General features: G+C 34.8%; 1 protein-coding gene across 1 annotated transcript in view; it reads right to left on the reverse strand.

Moving 5' to 3' along the window:
• The window catches only part of MYO16 (myosin XVI), an 871,975-nt gene that overhangs the window by 309,543 nt on the left and 542,923 nt on the right, over positions 1-19,509 (reverse strand). Inside the window, exon 22 of the mRNA XM_069094125.1 lies at positions 15,310-15,451. Coding sequence (XP_068950226.1) covers positions 15,310-15,451 — 142 coding nt within the window. The remainder of the gene's footprint in view (positions 1-15,309; positions 15,452-19,509) is intronic.

Below are 19,509 nucleotides of genomic sequence, written 5' to 3' on the forward strand. Positions count from 1 at the left end.
AAGAGAATATTTTACAATGGAGTAGAAGTTGAGAAATCAGGAAGGGACATGTGACGACTACAATGAAAATAGTACATAAGCCTCCAAGATATAGGTATGCTTAGGGTTTTTTTTCTTAACTTTTCTTATTCTTTTCCAGTACAGGTAGGCAGAAGAGATGCAACTCATTGCCTCTTCTCTATCTAGCATCCAGGAAAATGGAATCTTTTAATCTCTTCTTTCTGTGCCCAGCTACTCTTATCTTTTGATTCAACAGGAGAGTAAAGTCTTTTTTTTTTAAGCAATTGGGGTTAAGTAACTTGCTCAAGGTTACACGGCCAGTTATTTCTGGGTGTGGTGCAGGAGAGTAAAGTCTTTCTGTCCTCTTTCCTTCTCCTGTATATGGTCAAAGGAACACTACTTAGCATCCACACTCTTCTCAGACAACAAGAAAACTTGGTCTCTTGGTATCCCACTGAAATTTTCCTTTTATGATTATTTGTATGTCTCATATGTTTATGGCTGTTAAAAATTCCATTTTTATAATAAAAGGATCCAGTATGATATATTAATATGTTTGTACTGAACTAGGAATTTCCCCTGATAATTTGTGTGTTTCATGGTTCTCATTAAATTTCCCTTGCACATTCCCAATCTCTCTCTAGGAAAATTATGCATTTATGGGGTGGGGATCCACTTTCTAGGTACTCTAATGACAAAGGTCTAAAATATCTAAAGAATACTGATCCTTTAGGATAAGACAGATCCTGTAAGAGATGTCAAATGATGAAAGGATAGTTTATTAAATTTTTCCCTTATTTTATTTCAATAATTCAGAGGAAGATGTTTTTTATTCAGTGAAATGATAATGTCCCTTTATGTGTGTGTGTGTATGTGTGTGTGCGTGTGTTTTAAATTGGGATTTCATGACATTACAGTTTTCAATGCTTTCAGCTGCTTCCAAGCATTTCTTTGCCCAAATTTGCCCAAGTAAATTGTTGGTGTCCACATCTTTCTTACTACATCCTACTCTCCAATTCCATTTACATACAATATAAATAAACTCTTGCCCACTATGCTAATCCAATATCTTGTCCATTTACAATGTAACTGTCTGATATTTTCCTAGTACCAAATGGCCAAATTAAGAGATGGACAGAGAGACAGACAGACACATACATAGAGGCACACAGAGACAGTGGGAGACAGAAACAGAGTGAGGTGGTCAGGGTTAATTTCCAAAAGTGAAGCTATTTGGAAAAATTTTGAATGAATTTATTTGGGTAGTGATGTAGTGTATATTACCAATAATGGGCTTTCCTTGTTCAACTCAGTGCTTTCATAGCCAATAGAACTGACTCCATCCTTATAAAAAAAACTTCCATTTTGCTCTGTTCTATGACTGCAGGCTACATGCCCACTCCAGCCAATTCACAATGTTACAAAGAGGTCCCACTGATCACAGTCTGGGGAGGGAAGAGCTTAGAATATTACAAAGGGTAGAAGTAAAAGCATGGATGAAATAGTGAAAGTCCATTACTGCCACGGGAAAATAAGTTGACGATATATTGTAGTCAATACAAGTAGGTTAGAAGAACAATAACAAAAAAAAATTGGTCTTCAGAATTTTCATCTAGGTAGTCAATTGGATTATGTGATTTTTATGGCATTCTTTAACATTAAATGCCATGATTTCTTGCTTTTTTTTTTTAGTATTTAATGGATTAAAAATAATAATATCTGATTTCCTGAGTATTTTTCAATTAATCATGCTTCTTCCATTATTGCATTTTTAAAAAAATACTTTTATTCATAAGTCAAAATAATGCCTGAATAATCAAAAGTAAGTTTTAAAAAAGCCTGGAAGAGGGGACTTCAAAAAGCTTTTATAAGTGCATACAACCTCAACCTTTATACCAAACAAAGCCTATACCATATAGAATATATATATATGTGTGTGTGTATATGTATGTGTGTATATATATACATATATGTGTGTATGTGTGTGTGTGTGTGTATATATAGACAGACAATCTATGTCCATGTGCACAATTACAAATAGCTTGTCCTATACAAGTTCTAATCTTAAAATTACCATTGATCAATACATCTCTGGAGTCATTAAATAAATGCAATGAAAACTTTTCCAAGTAGTTTCAATTTCATTTGAGAGGGAGAGAGAGAGAAAGGGGGAGGGAGATAGAGATTTTGTAACTACCAACCCTGATCCAATGGACTCATAAATAACAATCTACCAAAGCGTGGCAGATCTAGGTACTGAATATTGAACTAGAAGGGATCTTAGAGATCATTTAGTCCAAACCCGTCCATTAAATAGATAAGGAAACTGAAAACCAGAGAGGTTAAATGACTTGTCCAGGATCACACAACTAGTAATTGTTTCAGATGGCAATTGAACCAAAGTCTTTTTGACCTGTTTTCTTAGAGAATTTCCTGGGGATACTTTGAGGTAAAATGACTTTACCCAGGGCAACATAGCCACTTTATGTCAGAAGAAAAACTTGAACCCAGATTTTTCTGATTCCAAAGGCAGCTCTCTTTCTACTAGGACACATTCCCTGGAATATATGTTTTATCTATCTATCATCTATCTATCTATCTATCTGTATGTATGTCTGTCTGTCTATCTATCATCATCATCATCATTCAGTTTAATTCCATATATTATATGTCCTCTGCATTGTCAACATAGGGAACATTGCTCACCTATTAAAACAAAAACACTTTTTTCCTTTCCTTCCTCTACAATATTCCTTTGGGACTCTGCATGCTATAATGTCTAATGCTACATTGCTAAATGCCTCCAAACAACCTTCTCTGATAATGAGAAACCAGAAGCTTAGCTGGTGAAATTGAGCAAATCACAGCCAGACTGCATCTGACTGTAGCTTCCATCATGGTCTGCTTCCACTTCTGGCATACACTGTGTAGGGGTTGCAGATGGATGTGCATGTGGAAAACTGCACAAGCAATGAACTCAGGCAATGAACAATGACACTCATAAGCAGCTCTCATGTACCACAGAGTTGGTAAAAGAAGAGAACTGTAAAGTAAGCACTTGTCATTTGTCTATTCATAGCAGTTGAATTTTAACTATAATGAATTTCACTAATCTACTCTCCTCTTCACTAAGGCAATCTTCTGAATCCATCTCTAAACCCAGAGTCCACAGTTTTCCTCCTCTCTGAAAACTCCAAATATCCCACGTGGAATTCAAATATAATCAATCGCTGCACATATCCACCAATCTCATAAAAAAGGAGAGCATGTGAGGAAACACGGTACATTGCAAAAGGCATGGGATTTGGATTAAGAAGGCTTGGGCTCAAATTGTATCTTTGTAATTTACTATATGCCACTGAAATATCACTTAACCTCTTTGGATTTCAGGTTTCTTAACTAAAATAATCAGATTGTATCAGATCACCTTAGAATTCCGTTTTCTAAATTAATGACCCCAAAAATTCTCCTGTCCTCTCCTCATACCTCTGCAAACTAGCACCAATGAATTCTTATGTGTCCCATAGCCATAATGCACCCATATGCTAAGTACAAAATGAGGAATCCTGCAAGTCCCTAGTACCCTCCTTTTTTTTTAAATCTATATTAAGATGTATGCCAGTAGTATAATGTAATGGGGTAAACGGACAGAAGGAAGAAAATTTATTTACCCAATAATATGCAGCTGTATAAGTATATAAATCAAGAATATAAATATTAAATAGTAGTATGGCATTAATACTTGTGCTTGGACTTTTTGAAGTTATTGGATATTATTATGATCATTTTTGTCTCTGATTTGTAAATAAAATTAAAAGGCAATCAGTATGATACTTTCATTGGATCATATATTTAGGGCTAGAAGATAAGAATTTAGATGACATCAATTTAAATATTCTTTTTTAGAGACAGAAAATAAGGCTCAGACAGGTTAAGTGAGCTCTCCATGGTCTTGGAGCTAATAAGTTTCTAAGGTAGGATTTGAAATCAGGTGTCCCTGAATCCAAGTCACATACTCTGTCTACTTTGTTAATGAACTCACTTCAAAAGATCTGTGATTTTTTTCTGTGAGAGTTTCTATTCCTGGGGAAGCTAGGTGGCATAGTGGATAAGGTGCTGGATCTGAGGTGAGGAAAACTCATCTTCCTGAATTCAAGTCTGGCCTCAAACACTTACTAGCTGTGTCACCCTGGGCAAGTCACTTCACCATGTTTGCCTCACTTTTCTCATCTGTAAAATGAACTGGAGAGAGAAATGGCAAACCACTCCAGTATCTTTGCCAAGAAAACCTCAAATAGGGTCATGAAGAGTTGGACATTACTGAAATAACTCAGCAATGACACCTACTCATACCTTAACACATGGTACTTAATGACTTCTTGTTGCAAAACCCTCTAATCACTTTGTAGTCAGCCTACTGGGGATAAGCCTCTCTATGCTTAGTAAAATTAGTCTTTGGGTCTAAGATACATAGTCTGTTGACCAACCCTTTCACTTCAAGTCAGTCCTGGGAGGGTAAGAGTTCTATAAGTACAACATTTGATACCATAAGCACCGAAATACTATTGGGCTTGGAATTTATTGCAAGAAAATTGACTAGTTTTTTTTTTTTCTAAAGCTGAGTACATGTATCAGAAAGTAGCACAAAGCAATGAAGAAAGAAATATAAAATTGTGGTTCAGAAACAAAGAAAGGAATATCTTTTATGATATGAAATTAGTGTGTTTAAAATTTATTAAGAGAGTCATTTACAATTAACATGGTTACTATTGATTAATTAGACATTATACTTTGGTTCTGCCTACTTAAGTGATACACTAACTCCCATCTATCTGTATAATTCAAAGAAGGCTTCTATCTGCCTTTTCATTCCATCATTTCTTACATACTGAAGACCCCTTCCATTAGGATTCACCTTTCATTACTTTCACTCTTATACATATGTGTAGCTATGGTCTGAAGCCCATCTATTATGCTACATTCCACTTTTCAAATTTGCTTTCAATAAGGGAAGGATAATCGTCCTGAAATATGGGAACCCTAAGGGTCAGTGCCAATAGAGATCTTTAGGGCATGCAGCTCACATATCCTCCATAAAATGCTAATTCTTAACTACAGTTTCTGAGGAAAGAATCTATTAGAGTTTTTGCTTATCAGATAAATGCTATAGGTTTTTAAAAAATAAACTAAAGATGAAGACAGATTTCAAATATCGGGATTTCAGTTTATTTTGAAATCGTAGCCTATCATTGATTAGTCAAAAAATTAAAGACATCTGAAAAATCTTTTTAATTAATTCTAATATTGACCCTATATAACCAAAAGCAATTCAATACTCAAATAGTCACAAATGATGGTTGAATAACCACCAGTAGAAATCCATACCTGAAATCCCATTGGTAAGGGCTGGTCGTGCTTTTATTAAAAATGAAATCACATCAGGTTGGTTTTGAAAAGTTTGGTTTCAATCTATTTCAACAGTGTCAGTAGCTCCTGGTATGCAGACTCCTTCTACCAATACTGATCTGTAACTCACCTCTACCTTAAAATCTAAAGTTCCCCAAAATGCTGATAGTTTAAATGTGTCAGTAAGTTCTTGAAAATGGATTTTCCAGCTCTAAGGCTGGTCCTGCATCCAATACTCATTCAGCATTTCATGCTCCTCAGTAAAAACAGATATCATTCTTTCTCTTCAGAATAGAGGAAAGGTTAAAAGTCTTGGGGGGTGTTTTGGGATGGGGAAAACATTTTTTTAATTTGTTATTTTTACTTTTCCTCTGTATATTACCAAAGTTATTAATTTTAAGTAGTAACTCAATATTTAGACATTTTAAAAATGGAATTTAAGGTTAAAATCTTCTATAACACAAAGTAAAAAAAGAATCTTTAAAGACATAAAGAAAAGGGAGGAAAAAAAAGGAAGTTGAAGAACTATAGAAATTTAAGAGTGGAAAATTCTCTTAGAATAGCACAGAAATCTCTCATGAGTTTTGTTCCAAAAAGGAATTTCTGAGCCTTTACATTTTAAGACCTGCAAATGATCATATCCAAGGGCTATAGGAAAATGATCTACCAGAAAACCAAAAGAAGAAGTTGAGAGCTGTGCCATTTTCTGCTCTAACACCTGCTGTAACAGGGGGAGATGGGCAATTGAGCACAGTCAGGAAACAAGACAATCTATTTAAAGGTCATAAGATCCTCTTATTTCCTGTTCTAAATCTGGTAACTCATTGCAGGAAGGACTAGCCTAGCAATCATTAAAAAATTTTCCTGAAAAGAATTAGCAAGAATAAAACTTTGTGTTTGGCCATAATGAACAAAACTTATAAAGGAAGATGATATTCATTGGGGAGATAGAACCCGTATCACTGCTAATCTGCTGGATAATACATTTTGACTTAAAAGAAATAATGAAAATTATTTTCATTTCAATGAAGATAATAAAAAAAATTATGAGTAGAGAGGCCATACTTGAGGATTTCATCGCAGTTCCTATTTTCCACAGTTCCTCTATTTCCTAATATAAAATTATCACTATGTTACAGTTTTCAGTGGGTTTATATAGATTTCTTGCCTATTTTTATTTTATTTTAATTTTTTTTTAAGCAAGTGGGGTTAAGAAACTTGCTCAAGGTTACATGGCCAGTTGTTTCTGGGTGTGGTGCTAAGTATCAGAGCCTGGATTTGATCCAAGGTCATCCTGACTCTGGGGCTGGTGCTCTTACTCACTGTGCCACCTGGCCACCCCTAAGCAATTGGGGTTAAATAACTTGCTCAAGGTTACACGGCCAGGTGTTTCTGGGTGGGTGCTAAGTGTATGAGCCCAGATTTGATCCCAGGTCATCCCGACTCTGGGGCCAGTGCTCTTACTCACTGTGCCACCTGGCCACCCCTAAGCAATTAGGGTTAAGTAACTTGCTCAAGGTTACACAGACAAGTGTTTCTTGGTGGGTACTAAGTGTCTGAGCCCGGATTCGATCCCAGGTCATCCTGAGTCTGGGGCCAGTGCTCTTACTGTGCTACTTGGCCGCCCCTCTTGCCTATTTTTAATGAATGTTTTCCAAACCGAACATTTGTAAAGCATCCTGAAAATGTTAAAACACTATATAACTGCTCATCATCATCACCATCAACTTTTGGATGTTCTATGGATAAAAATAAATTAAATTTTATACCCTGAGAAATCATTGTTTCTTCATGGATTATGTAGGATACAGGGTACCTTTTACTAATGTCTGCAGAAACATAGGTATGAGCTATTGCAGTTAGAAATTTCTCAGAAGAAAAACACCGAGTAGGGATGATATGAGACAAAGAGATACTAATTTTTTTCAGTTATCCTTAAAACCAAAACTGGTCCATGTCAACACAGCTGGTGGTTACAGGTATTTTAATTACTAAATACAAAGGCATTTTTTCTGTCTTTATCCTTCTTGATATATTGAAACACTAGACACTTTTCTCTACTCCCTCCTTACTATGTCTTTTCTGGGTTTTCATGATTATTCTCTCCTAAGGCTAACCCAATTTATCTGATTGATTCCTTCTCATTTTTATGTCCCATTTCTCACTTGGACTATTATGAAGATTCATAAATGGGCTGCTGGCTTCAACTTTTTCTCCTCTCCCATCTATCTTCTACAAATCTAATGAAATGACTTTTCTGAGGCACATGTCTAAGCATGTGCTTAGACTCACCCTCTACCCCCTTCAATGAACCTCTAGTGGCTCCCTATTGCTTCTAGGATTAATAGAAATTATTCAGCCAGGACTTTAAAGCCCTTCACAATCTGTCTCTTCTCTACTACAATAATCTTGCATGTTTATGTTCCCACATTCAGCATTCCACTCAAATAACCTATAGCCTATTTCCAAATGCAAGATTATATCTTCTGCATCCATGCTTATGCATAAACTATCTCTCCTTCCTAGAATGTACTCCTTTCTCACCTACATTTTATAGCATTGCTAACACCTTTCAGCTCTCAGGTTATGAATTATCTACAATTAGGAAGCCTTTGCTCATTCTTATAATAATTAGTTCTTCTTTTCCTTCAATTTATGTGCCTATATGTTCTATATACCTAGGAAAATGTAAGCTCTTTGAGGTCAAAGACTGCTTTTTTGGTTTTGACTTTGTATCACGATGCTTAATGGGTTCATGCGTATGCAGTAAATAAATTCATGTTGGAATGGATCATAGAATCACGGGAGGATAGATAAAGAATTGGAATGAAATTCGGAAAGCATTTAATCCAGTGGTATCAAATAGAAATAGATTTCTATGATCTGCACATTGTTGTTATTTATTCGTTTAAGTTGTGTCTGACTCTATTACCCAATTTTGTTGTTGTTGTTGTTTTTGGCAAAGAGACTGCTGTGGTTTGCCATTTCCTTCTCCAGCTCATTTTACAAATGAGAAAACTGAGGCAAACAGGGTTAAGTGCCTTGGCCAGGGTCACACACAGCTCATATCTTCCTGATAGCAGGCCCTGTACCCTATTCACTGTGCTGCCTAACTGCCCCCTTTTAACTTAGGAAACAAAAATTAATATTATCGATGTTTTATTGTATTATTATTTATTTTGTGAAATATTTCCCAATTACATTGAATCACACATAGTACTGTGACTCACTAGCTGAGTTTTTAATAACTCTGATCCAGTTCAACCATGTTATATTACAGATGAGGAAACTGAGGCACAGAGATATATTTATAAATATATATGTAGATGTATTTGTGTGTATATGGGTATATGTACATACCCATATACACACATTTTCATAGATTCATTGATTTGCAGAGATTTAGACTATATTTCTGCAAATAATTTATCATATATACATATATATCAGAGAAAGACACAGAGTCTAACTATACAAATCTCTTTATATTTAATTTCTATATATATCTAGATTTCTCTGTGTGTGTGTATATATATATACACATGCACATATGCATGTATGCATGCATGCATGTATGTATGTATCCATGAAAGAACCCAGAAATTAGATGGAAGAGCTAGATTTTGTACTCCCAACATACGATTACATCTTTCTGCTATACCACAATGCTACTTAAGAAAACAGTGATGATCCTATTCCATTGAGAAAAGGTCAGCTTATATTAAATAGCTTCTTTTTGAGAAGAAAGAGAAGGGTATAATGCATATGAAGATATATTTTAAAAAGTTAAAGCAAGAGAAGATTTGATGTTTGAAGCAGTTAAAAGAATTAAGAGCTAGGTTCTAGTCCAAACTCCAAAACAATCCTTTGGTAAGTCCCTGAAACTTTCTGAGTTAGAGAAATTTAGCGCTAAAGCACCTCAACTTTAGATGAATAAAATGACTTAAAATTAGAAAAAAAATTAATCTGTGTAAAGTAACACAGCTATAATAGTTAATAACAGAAACTACAACTCTGATGGCCTGATTTTCCAGTCTGGTGCTCTATCCATTATATTGGCTTCTAAAAACTGGTTTCTCCTTTGAATAATGGGGATATAATGCCTGTCATGCTTGATTTACAGGATTTTCCTGAGTATCAAATAAAACAATGTATTTGAAACTATTTCCAAAACTCTAAAGCATTCTACAAATGTAAGACGGTATTATCCTAACTTCAAAAGAACTGTGATTTAATCAGTGTGGGCATTTCCTCCACTGGCTTTCAACCCCTTCATGCCTTAATCACTGGTCTGTGTTGCTAAGACCAGAATGATTCATCACCTGGTGATGAAAATCTCTGAACTTTGCTGGGCAAAGTCTTCAGACAACAGACATATACTCCATTGCCGACCATATTCAAAGTCTTTCTGGTTTGGCAGGGCTTAGCAGGGCTTGGCAGAAGCTGAGCTCTGCTGGCATATTCTTAAAGATCCCAAGGTTACCACCCTGCCATGATGAGGCATCAGATCAGAACTTCAGTGGAAGGGTATTATAACTATTACTCATGACTAATCATTATAATTTGTGTGAAACACCTCATTCTCTAATAATGCTAGGAAAATTAGATGCTACTGTATTCAGACCTATAACTAGAAATTTCTTTTAAAAATGAAATTTTATTGGTCACTTTTGTTTTTACATAGCCTAAATTTTCCCCTTCATCCCTCTTCCTAAAGAAATTTTTTAAAGGTATACACACATATACATATACACACATTTACATATGTATATATACATACATATTTAGGGTTTTGTATTTAATTGTAAATCTATTTTATTTCTCCATCAAAATTATATTTACTGAATATTTATTCAGGCCTCTGACATGAATCGTTCATTTAAAAAAATTCAGCCTAATTGGTAAGGAAACATACTGAGTGCTACATTTATAGTATAATAAATGCTAGCTATTGCTTCAAGTAAAAACAATATCCATAGTAAGGTAATACTGATGATCAAATTTTGTGGTTTTTGATACCATGTATGTTTTGTTTCTATGTTTTTATTTGAGACAAAGGACAGCTGAATAGCTTTAAACATTTCACATGTTATTTGTAGTGTACTATTTGATTATTCTTTAGCATCCATCATTTGCAATGTCCTATTCCAAATAGTGCGGATACAACCATGGAAAGCAATAGAATCCTTCCCCCCAAAAGTAGGGACACAATTGACTAAACCATGTGATTTATGAAAGTTTGCTCCATTTTAAAGTATTTCATTTTATACCAGATGCAGCATATGTTTTCCATTATTTTGTTATTAAAAGTTAGTGGGAAATTTTTAATATAAATTTGTTCTACCTCAAATCTCATTAGAATGACTCAATTCCATAAAATAAGCATTTACAAAGCTATCAATTCCAAAAATGTAGGCATTGTAATTTAGAAAGGACATTGATAAGCTTAGGAGCAAAGAAGAATACCCATTATGATAAGAGTCCCTGAGTTCATGTGATATGAGAAAAGAGAAGTCTTAGGGGTAAACATAATATTAGTCTTCAAATTTACGAAGGATTGTCATGTGGAAGAATAATTATATAACTTGTTCTTCTTGACCCTAAAAGACAGAACAATGGGCCATAAATGGAAAGTGAAAAGAGGTAAATTGGTTTAGGTTAGATAAAAGAAAACCATATGCTACCTAAAAGTTAAAAGTTAAAAAAGTCTGAAGAGTTTCTTGGTAGGTTGAGGTTTCCCCCTTAATGGAGATCTGTAAGCAAAGACTGGATGACTATTTATAGGAAATATTGAAGAGGAGGTTTGATTTAGTTATTAATTGTACCATTGAGGCCCTTTCCCACTTGGATATTCTGTGATTCATATGAAAAACTAGTCTGGTGCAGTCATTTTGTATAGTGGTCACAACTGCAATCACTCCAGTTGATCAGTTAAGAGACATAGACATGGATGTCTGTCATTATCCTAACTCATGTTTATAAAGTGTTCTCTGGTTTATGAGTTCCTCTCATCTCACCCCTATGAAATAGGTACAACAAGTATTATCAGACCCATTTTATGGATAAAGAAATTGTCTCAGGGTTTAAGCAATGATTTCTGTGTCATAGTAAGTATAATGTTTCATCCTGGGTATCAGGGGCACTGTAATTCCTCCTATGTACACAATCCTACTTCTCCAGGCCAAAGAAGTAAATGTTCAGATTAATCTATAAATGGAAATTGGTGATGTTTTAGGTGGAAATCAAAAAAACCAAAACAAAAAACAAAACTATACATTAGATGGATTTTGAAGACTTTGTTCATCTTAATAGCTATTGTATCATCCACTCCGGCTTCTGTCCTGTTCTTTCCATTCACGTGGCTACATCTTCATTGCTTTTAATTGGCATTGCAGTAGCTTCTGCTTCAAATGTCTTCTCTGTTCAGTCTCCCTTATGCTGCTTTGCCAAAATGATATTCCTAAATGGTAGGACTGATCACATCATTTCCCTGTGCAAAGAGGTCCAGTGGCTCCCTCTAATGGCTAGGAGAAAATATAAACTCCTGTGCTTGGTGTTACAATGCTTAGTAAATAGGAAATGTTTTTAATGTTTTTCCATTCCACTTTACTTAAAGCCTTTCTCGTCTACCTGACCAGTCTTATTGCTTTTATTACATATTATTCCTCTTTCATGAACTCTGCTGCAGCTAATATGGCCCACTCAATCTTTTCATAGATTTCATTCCCTTCAATTCCCCATCTCTGTGCTTTTGCAGTCTGTCTATCCCTCTTTATCTGTAATGAATTCCTTCCTCACTTTTTCTCTAGTTTTTGTTAATACTCAATTCAAGCACCATCTCCTACAGACTTCTATTTAAAAAAAAATCAACCAATAAGCATTAATTATATGTTAGGCATTATGCTTAACCTGGGCATTCTTAGATAAAAATGAAACAATGTTGGCCCTCAAAAGAACTAACATTGTAAACTTTAAATGTAATTTTGTATTTAAATGTAAAATTTTAAATGTAACTTTGATCCCTTCCTTTTCCTATTGTCAATCACTTACATTTACTTTGTATAGATTGTTTTATTTATTGGAATATCTAACGTGTTCTCCCTAACTGAATATAAGTTCCTTGAGGGCAAGAACTATATCATTTTCGCCTTTGTAGCCCCATCACCCTCACTCAGATCAAAGTCAATTGCAAGTTATGTCATCATCTTCCTGATGTCATGATCCTCTTCAACAATGAAGGACAAACCATAATCTAATCCAGGAGCACACAATAGCTACTTAATACAGTAAATGCTTGGTGAATGAATAAAGGAAATTTTTTTTCTATAATGATTTGAGCTGTAATTTAGACTCAAACTACAAGTTCATGAAGAAAAAGGTGAGCCTTTTTTTCCTCTGGACTTGAAGGTGTTTTCCTGTGTTAAAACAAGCAATCTTAATTGTGTATCTTTCCTAATACCTTTCTGTTATAGTATTCAAAACATAAATATTTTGCTTGCTTTGATATTCATATGTCTTTTAAGTGCATATTATTGTATATAAATGCCATTTAATCTCCCAAAGAAATGTACAGAATTAGTGTCAGTGCATGAAAACAAAACAAAAACTATTATATCAAAATGGTGGACTGAAAACCAAAGCTCTGTTTATTTTTCATGGAATTTTCAGGGACAAGGGAATCTCTCTTACTTATATTTTTATCACTCTATCCCTCCCCTAGTGTCTTACACACAAAAGACATTAATAAATATTTCTAGAAATGAACTGATGATTCCTCAAATGTTAGCTTTTTTAGTTATGTGTGAAAACAACAAATAATACTGTTTTAAAGTTTGAGACTTATTAAACAAACAGTTTAAACTTTTTGACACACACATATACATATATATATACATATACATATATATATATATATATATATATTGTTCCCTGGGATCCCAAGACTTCCTCAATTAGAGACAAATGGAAATACTTGCATTTTTTTTTCATTTAAAAGAACAATAAAGTAGTGTGACAAGATAATCTCAAAGATGACCCCTTGAAGTTCTGAGAGTTTATGAACTTACTACAACTAACATTTTTTTCTAGAATTATATTGACATTTTAATTAAATTTTTTTTGATTGGGTAAAAAATAGAGAACAAAAAAATGTAATCTATAGTCCTCTGTCTCTGTTTCTAGCTCTCTGTCTCTTTTTGTCTGTCTGTCTGTCCATGTCTCTCTGTTCTCTATATGAATACACTAATGTATTCTATATATTAGCATTACAATAAGGCATTACTTCTACATATGATAATGGATAACCCCAGTTCCATTTACTTCACATTCATTTCTTTGTTTATTGACTCAGTTGAAAATTTTAAAAGATAACACTGTTGTCAATATTTTTTTTCTTAAATCTTTTTTTTTTTTAAAGCAATTGGGGTTAAGTAACTTGCTCAAGGTTACACGGTCAGGTGTTTCTGGGTGGGTGCTAAGTGTCTGAGCCCGGGATTCGATCTCCAGGTGTTCTCAACACTGGAGCTGGTGCTCTTACTCGCTGTGCTACCTGGCCGCCCCTTTTTTCTTAAATCTTAAGCATAATTAAAATAATACAGACTGAATGCTGCATGCACAATAATTTTCTAATTTATAATTATGTAATTCTAAAAAGAAAAAAGGGAAAAATTATTAAAACTTTAAAAAATAAAGGCCTCTGGGGAATTTAAAGAAATAAAAAAAATTCTGAAAAATTAATGGCCAGTTGGATTTCTATACTGTTCTCAGTATCTACTTTATTATAATTGGAAAAAAATAACAGAAGATGATTTTTTATGGTTGACATGCTATTATTTTTTCAAAGACTCTCCACCTAAATATAAATAGAATTAATTGACAAAATAGACAACATAATAAATAGTATTTCAAACTGAGGTTAAGTTTCACTTAATTGTATCTAGTATCACATTAAACATTGTTATGAAAACTGTTAATATTTGAACATCCATGCTCAAAAAGAAAAGACATTTATAAGTACAACTTACCATAATTTTATTATTAGATTTATATCTGAGTTTCACTTGGAATAAGATATTATTTCCCAAGGGTTTCTTTAGTTGATATTTTTTTTTCAAAAACAATAATGTGTTATCCAGCTAGTTTTCTACCTAGCTAGTTACCTATCTATATGATGTGTTAAATATGATGACATGCAGAAAATTTAGAACTACTCCCAAGGCTTTTTTCAAAGGCAAGGACACTTTAAATATGCATTTGATGGCCCCCCGAATACATTTTGTTTTCAATGACCTGCTCTAATGTCATAATTACTGACAAGAATATTAACGAATCTGTAAAGTGACTAAGTGCCAAGCAGACATATAATTTTTAGATCATTAAATAACCCTGTAAAGCTATTGCTTAAAGATGATTAAACCAAGAGCCAATAGAGACTCTTTGTCAAATAGCTCACAAATTATGTGGGGGAAAAATAAGAGGAAGCATTACTAAACCCAAATATATCCTCAAATCAGAGCTGAAAGAGTCATAGAATATGCACTAAACTTGAGTGCTCTAGCAGGTTTTGGTTTGTATTCAGACTTCTATCCAGGCTCATAAATTTTTGATACTGCTTGATGCGCAAATGGCCATATATATCTTGGGTCCAGATAGAGCATATTTGCATATTTGCACATGACAAATGATTTGATTCATCCATCAACAGCAGGGCTAAGCCCTGGAAGAATGATCAATAAGAAGCTCTTAAGTAAAACCAATTTGTGATAATGAAATGTTTTAATGATGGCTCAACCATCAGGTTTCATTGCATTTTGAGCATGGTTATTTTTTTTTTAAGTCAAGCTCTTTATATTGAATATTACATGAATACCAGTAGGGGCTGGATGATGGTAGTATATCTTTTACCTGTTGTGCTCATCTTGACTGTGGAGGTAGCAGTTCATGGTATTCACTAAAAAGTTAAACAAGCGACTATATATTGACTTGGCCAAGAGGTCACGATAAAATTCAGCAATTTCTACAGTATGTCGTCTTGTTATTGTATCCCCTATAAAATATAAAGAAAAAGAAAATAAGACACAATCTTAAGAGCTTCCTTACCCCCAAATTGAACTTTTAACAGCTCATTTAGCCTGATAGAAAACATTAAATTCTAAGTGAATGTCTTCTTATCAGTAGCACCTGGTGCTATGTCTCGTGCTTGTAGGAAATACTCATTCAATTAAGTGAATGGAGAGATGAAGATAGGGTGAGGCCAATCGCCATATTGTGATACATCCTAAGAATGACTTTTAAGGATACTTCAACTTATGAATTTATTGCAACATCCCTTTTAATAGGTGTTTACTATGGGTATTTCAAATATTTCTGTGGGTATTAAGTAATGCACCTTAATGAAATATGTAGTTTTTGTCCTTGACAAAGAACTACCTTTTGACAAACTTCATTCCTTATGAGGTTCCTGATAACATATGAAGATTTATTTGAGATTTATCATCTATCAATAAAGTCAGTGTGAAGGCTTTATATAAATTCCTATTGAGACCAAATCAAAATGCAAAATCAAGTGAACCCATATTTACTGATCACCACCACAACAGATGTAATTATAAAAAGATCTAGTCATTGCCTTCAAGAAATTCATCATCTATTTAAGAAACATGATTAAAAAAAACACATGAAAATTTAAATAATGATAACAAATTCAAATGTTAATTCAAGCCAACAACCAGAACCATATACCAGAGTATGGGATATATCATATGGTACCATATACCATATGATATATAATCATATACATGATTATTTGCAAAGTGAATTTTACAAATAATAATTATTATAGTTCCTTAAAGGTGAGAAATCACTTCAGAACAGGGTGATCCATCTAACCTTTGGTGAGGTGATAGGATCTGTGCTGATTCTTAAAGGTTAGGTAGACTTTGGATAGGGAGAGAGAATTTCAGAGAGACTCAATATTTGATGGGAGAGCACAGTCATGTAAGTAGATCATTGGATAGTAGTGAAACTAGAAGTGTAGTTAGTTCATTTAATGAAGTAGTGACCAACAAACCAAGAAAGATAAGTTGCAACAAGATTGTAGAGTACTTTAAAGACTTGGTGAGTAATGTGGAGCTTACGATGTAGACAATAGAGGGCCACTGAATGTTGTTTTTTTTCTTTATATGAATAATAATGGAAGTGTTGTTTCAGAGGATCAATACTCTAGTTGTAGCACGCAGAAAATTTTGGACAGAAGAAACTAAAGTAATGGAGATGTTAGCAACTTCTCGCAACAGGTGAGGCATGAAATGAGAATATCAGGAACTGATATTGTGGCAAGGAAAATGGAAAGGAAAGTAGGGATGTGCAAGGTATTGCACAGGCAGGATTGGGAGAATTTGAATTGAAAAACAAACATTGTGAAAGGCTAGTTGAAATTAGATTGAATGCAATTGTAGTGGGCCAAGTCATGTCAATTTCATAAATCCAGCAAAGCTTTGTAGACCTTGTCCTCATAAATTAGTCATAAAGCATTTATTAATGCCTTATGATTAAATACCTATTACATGGCAGATACCGTGCTAGATGCCGGAGATATGTGATCTCAAGAAACTAATATTCTGCTGAGGGAATACTACATGTTCACAGACAAGTAAATATATAGAACAATTTTAGTATCTTACGTATATGGGGGACCTAAAATCCTAAAATTCAGGTAAGACTTCCTAAAAAAGATGGTTATTGAACTCAGACTTGAAGGGAGTTGTAGATTTTAAGACATGAAGAAAATCAACTACTCCTGTTGATGGATTGCACAGGCAACCTGAAACTGAGAATATGAGAAACTGAGCAAATCAAATTAGAAGTGAGTTAGTGATGAATTGGGAAAGCAATCGGAGCTCTACGTGGGAAAGACAAACAAGGTCAATGGATGGAGGGGAATGAAAACAACGGGAGGCAAGAAAAATATGTTTAAAATGGAGGGGTTACAAGATCATATTGTCAGAAGAATATCTTATGGTATCATCTGAAGTGGAGCTAGAGTTATGTGTGTGGTATAGTGGAATGAACACTTAGCTGGAGTCAGAGAACCTGGATTCACCTTCCAGCTAGAGGACAGAGCATGCAACAGATGTATTTTACTTGGAAGATGCTCCTCCACTAGCTATAATTTCTCATTCAACTGTAATTCTTGAGTATATCTTCTCCAAAGTAAGAGTGTATGAACCATCATGTTCTTTCAGTAGAAATCTTTTAGAAAATGTTAGGTGTGGCCAGCAGGCAGAGGCAGGCCTGGAAGGGGTCTAATCAACTCGGAGGGCAAGTTGTCCCACCAACCACAAGGGCCACTACCAGGCCTATCACAAAAGGGCTGGGACCGGAAAGAGCAAGGTAAGAACCAAATACAGAGGCCCCTGTCCTGGACAGCGAATACTCCTGAGGCTACCACTTCATAGCCCAGAAATTAAAAAAAAAAAAAAGCCCTTATCAGTACCTCAAAAGACCAGGATGACAGAGTGAACCTCACCTGCTCCAAACCCCCCCTCTGAGCCTGAAAACATAGTAAATCTTGCCCCAGGGCAAAACCCTCTACAGTAAAGGCTTGGGATCCCTAGAGGAAGGGTGTGGCTAGGGCCCTGCCTCAAAATGGGTAGAAAGCAGACTACAAAGACAAATAGTCTGGAGTCCTACTATCCTCAGAGGGAGGAACCAAATTCAGAAGGAGACTATGTGGACTCCACACCCACAGCAGAAACAACAACAGGGAATGGGTCCCAAGCACAGAACGCTCTCCTAGATGAGATCAAAAGGAACTTTGAAAACTGAATGAGAGAGATAGAAGACAAAATGAATAATTCTCTCAAAACCAAAATAGCAGAATTAGAAAAACATTATAATGAGAAAAACATCTCTCTAAAAAGAAAAGAGTATGATATGGAAAAGGAGCTCCAAAAATTAACCAAGGAAAATGATTTGCTAAGAATCAACCAAATTGAAACAAATAACTCTACAAGGAATCAAGAATTAGTCAAACAAAATAACAGGAATGAAAAATTAGAAAAAGAGGTAAAATATCTCAAAGAAAAAATAACTGACCTGGAAAACAGATCCAGAAGAAATGATCTGAGAATCATAGGCCTACCAGAAAATCATGATGAAAAAACGAGCCTGGACAACATTCTCCAAGAGCTCATTAAGGAAAACTGCCCTGAGATACTAGAAAATAGAAAAACTAGTAAAATAGAAATTGAGAGAATCCACTGGATACCTGCTGAAAGAGATCCCAAACTGAAAAGTGCTCAAAATGTTGAGGCCAAACTCCAGAATTGCCAGATAAAAGGGAAAATACTTCAAGCGGCCAGAAAGAAACAATTCAAATATCGAGGGTTCACAGTGAGGATTGCACAGGATTTGGCAGCCTCTACATTGAAATATCGGAGGCAGTGGAATACAATTTTCCAGAAGGCAAAAGAACTCGGGTTACAACCAAGAATCTCATACCCAGCGAGACTGAGCAAAATTTTTCAGGCAAAGAGATAATCATTCAACGATATAACAGAGTTCCAGACCTTCTTGATAAAAAGCCAGAACTCAATGGAAAATTCAACCTCCAATTATGAGATGCAACAGTGACGTAGAAAGGTAAACAAAGAAAACACACACACACCAAGCTATTTGATAAGAGCAAACTGGTTATAGACAAGTAGAGGGTATGAATATAAAATACACAAAATGACAATTAAAAAAAATCTTATTAAGGGCTGCAAAGGGACTGCAATGGAAGAAAGGGGATGGTTATAGTGCAAAAGGGTAAATTATGCCACACAAAGAGACATAAAAACTGTATAGCAAAGGAAAAGAAGGGAGGGAGATGAGAATCATGTGAGCTTTTCCCTCATTGATTCTGGTGCAAGGAGGGAATAACAACCAGGTAAGCATAGGACTCCATGGAGAAGAAACGCAAAAAGTATCAATTTAGAGGGAAAGAGGGGAGGGAGAGGAGCTTCTCATGAGATTTGTTCCTGTCACTCTTGGTGAGAAGAAGAAATAACATACTTTATTAAGTATTAAAATATCCTACAGGCAGTAGGAGGGGGAAAGGGC

The sequence above is a fragment of the Petaurus breviceps genome, unplaced genomic scaffold (genome assembly GCF_028583685.1).
Source record: "Petaurus breviceps papuanus isolate PSGF00001 unplaced genomic scaffold, PetGlider_PUasm1.0 214, whole genome shotgun sequence".
NCBI classification, from domain to species: domain Eukaryota; kingdom Metazoa; phylum Chordata; class Mammalia; order Diprotodontia; family Petauridae; genus Petaurus; species Petaurus breviceps.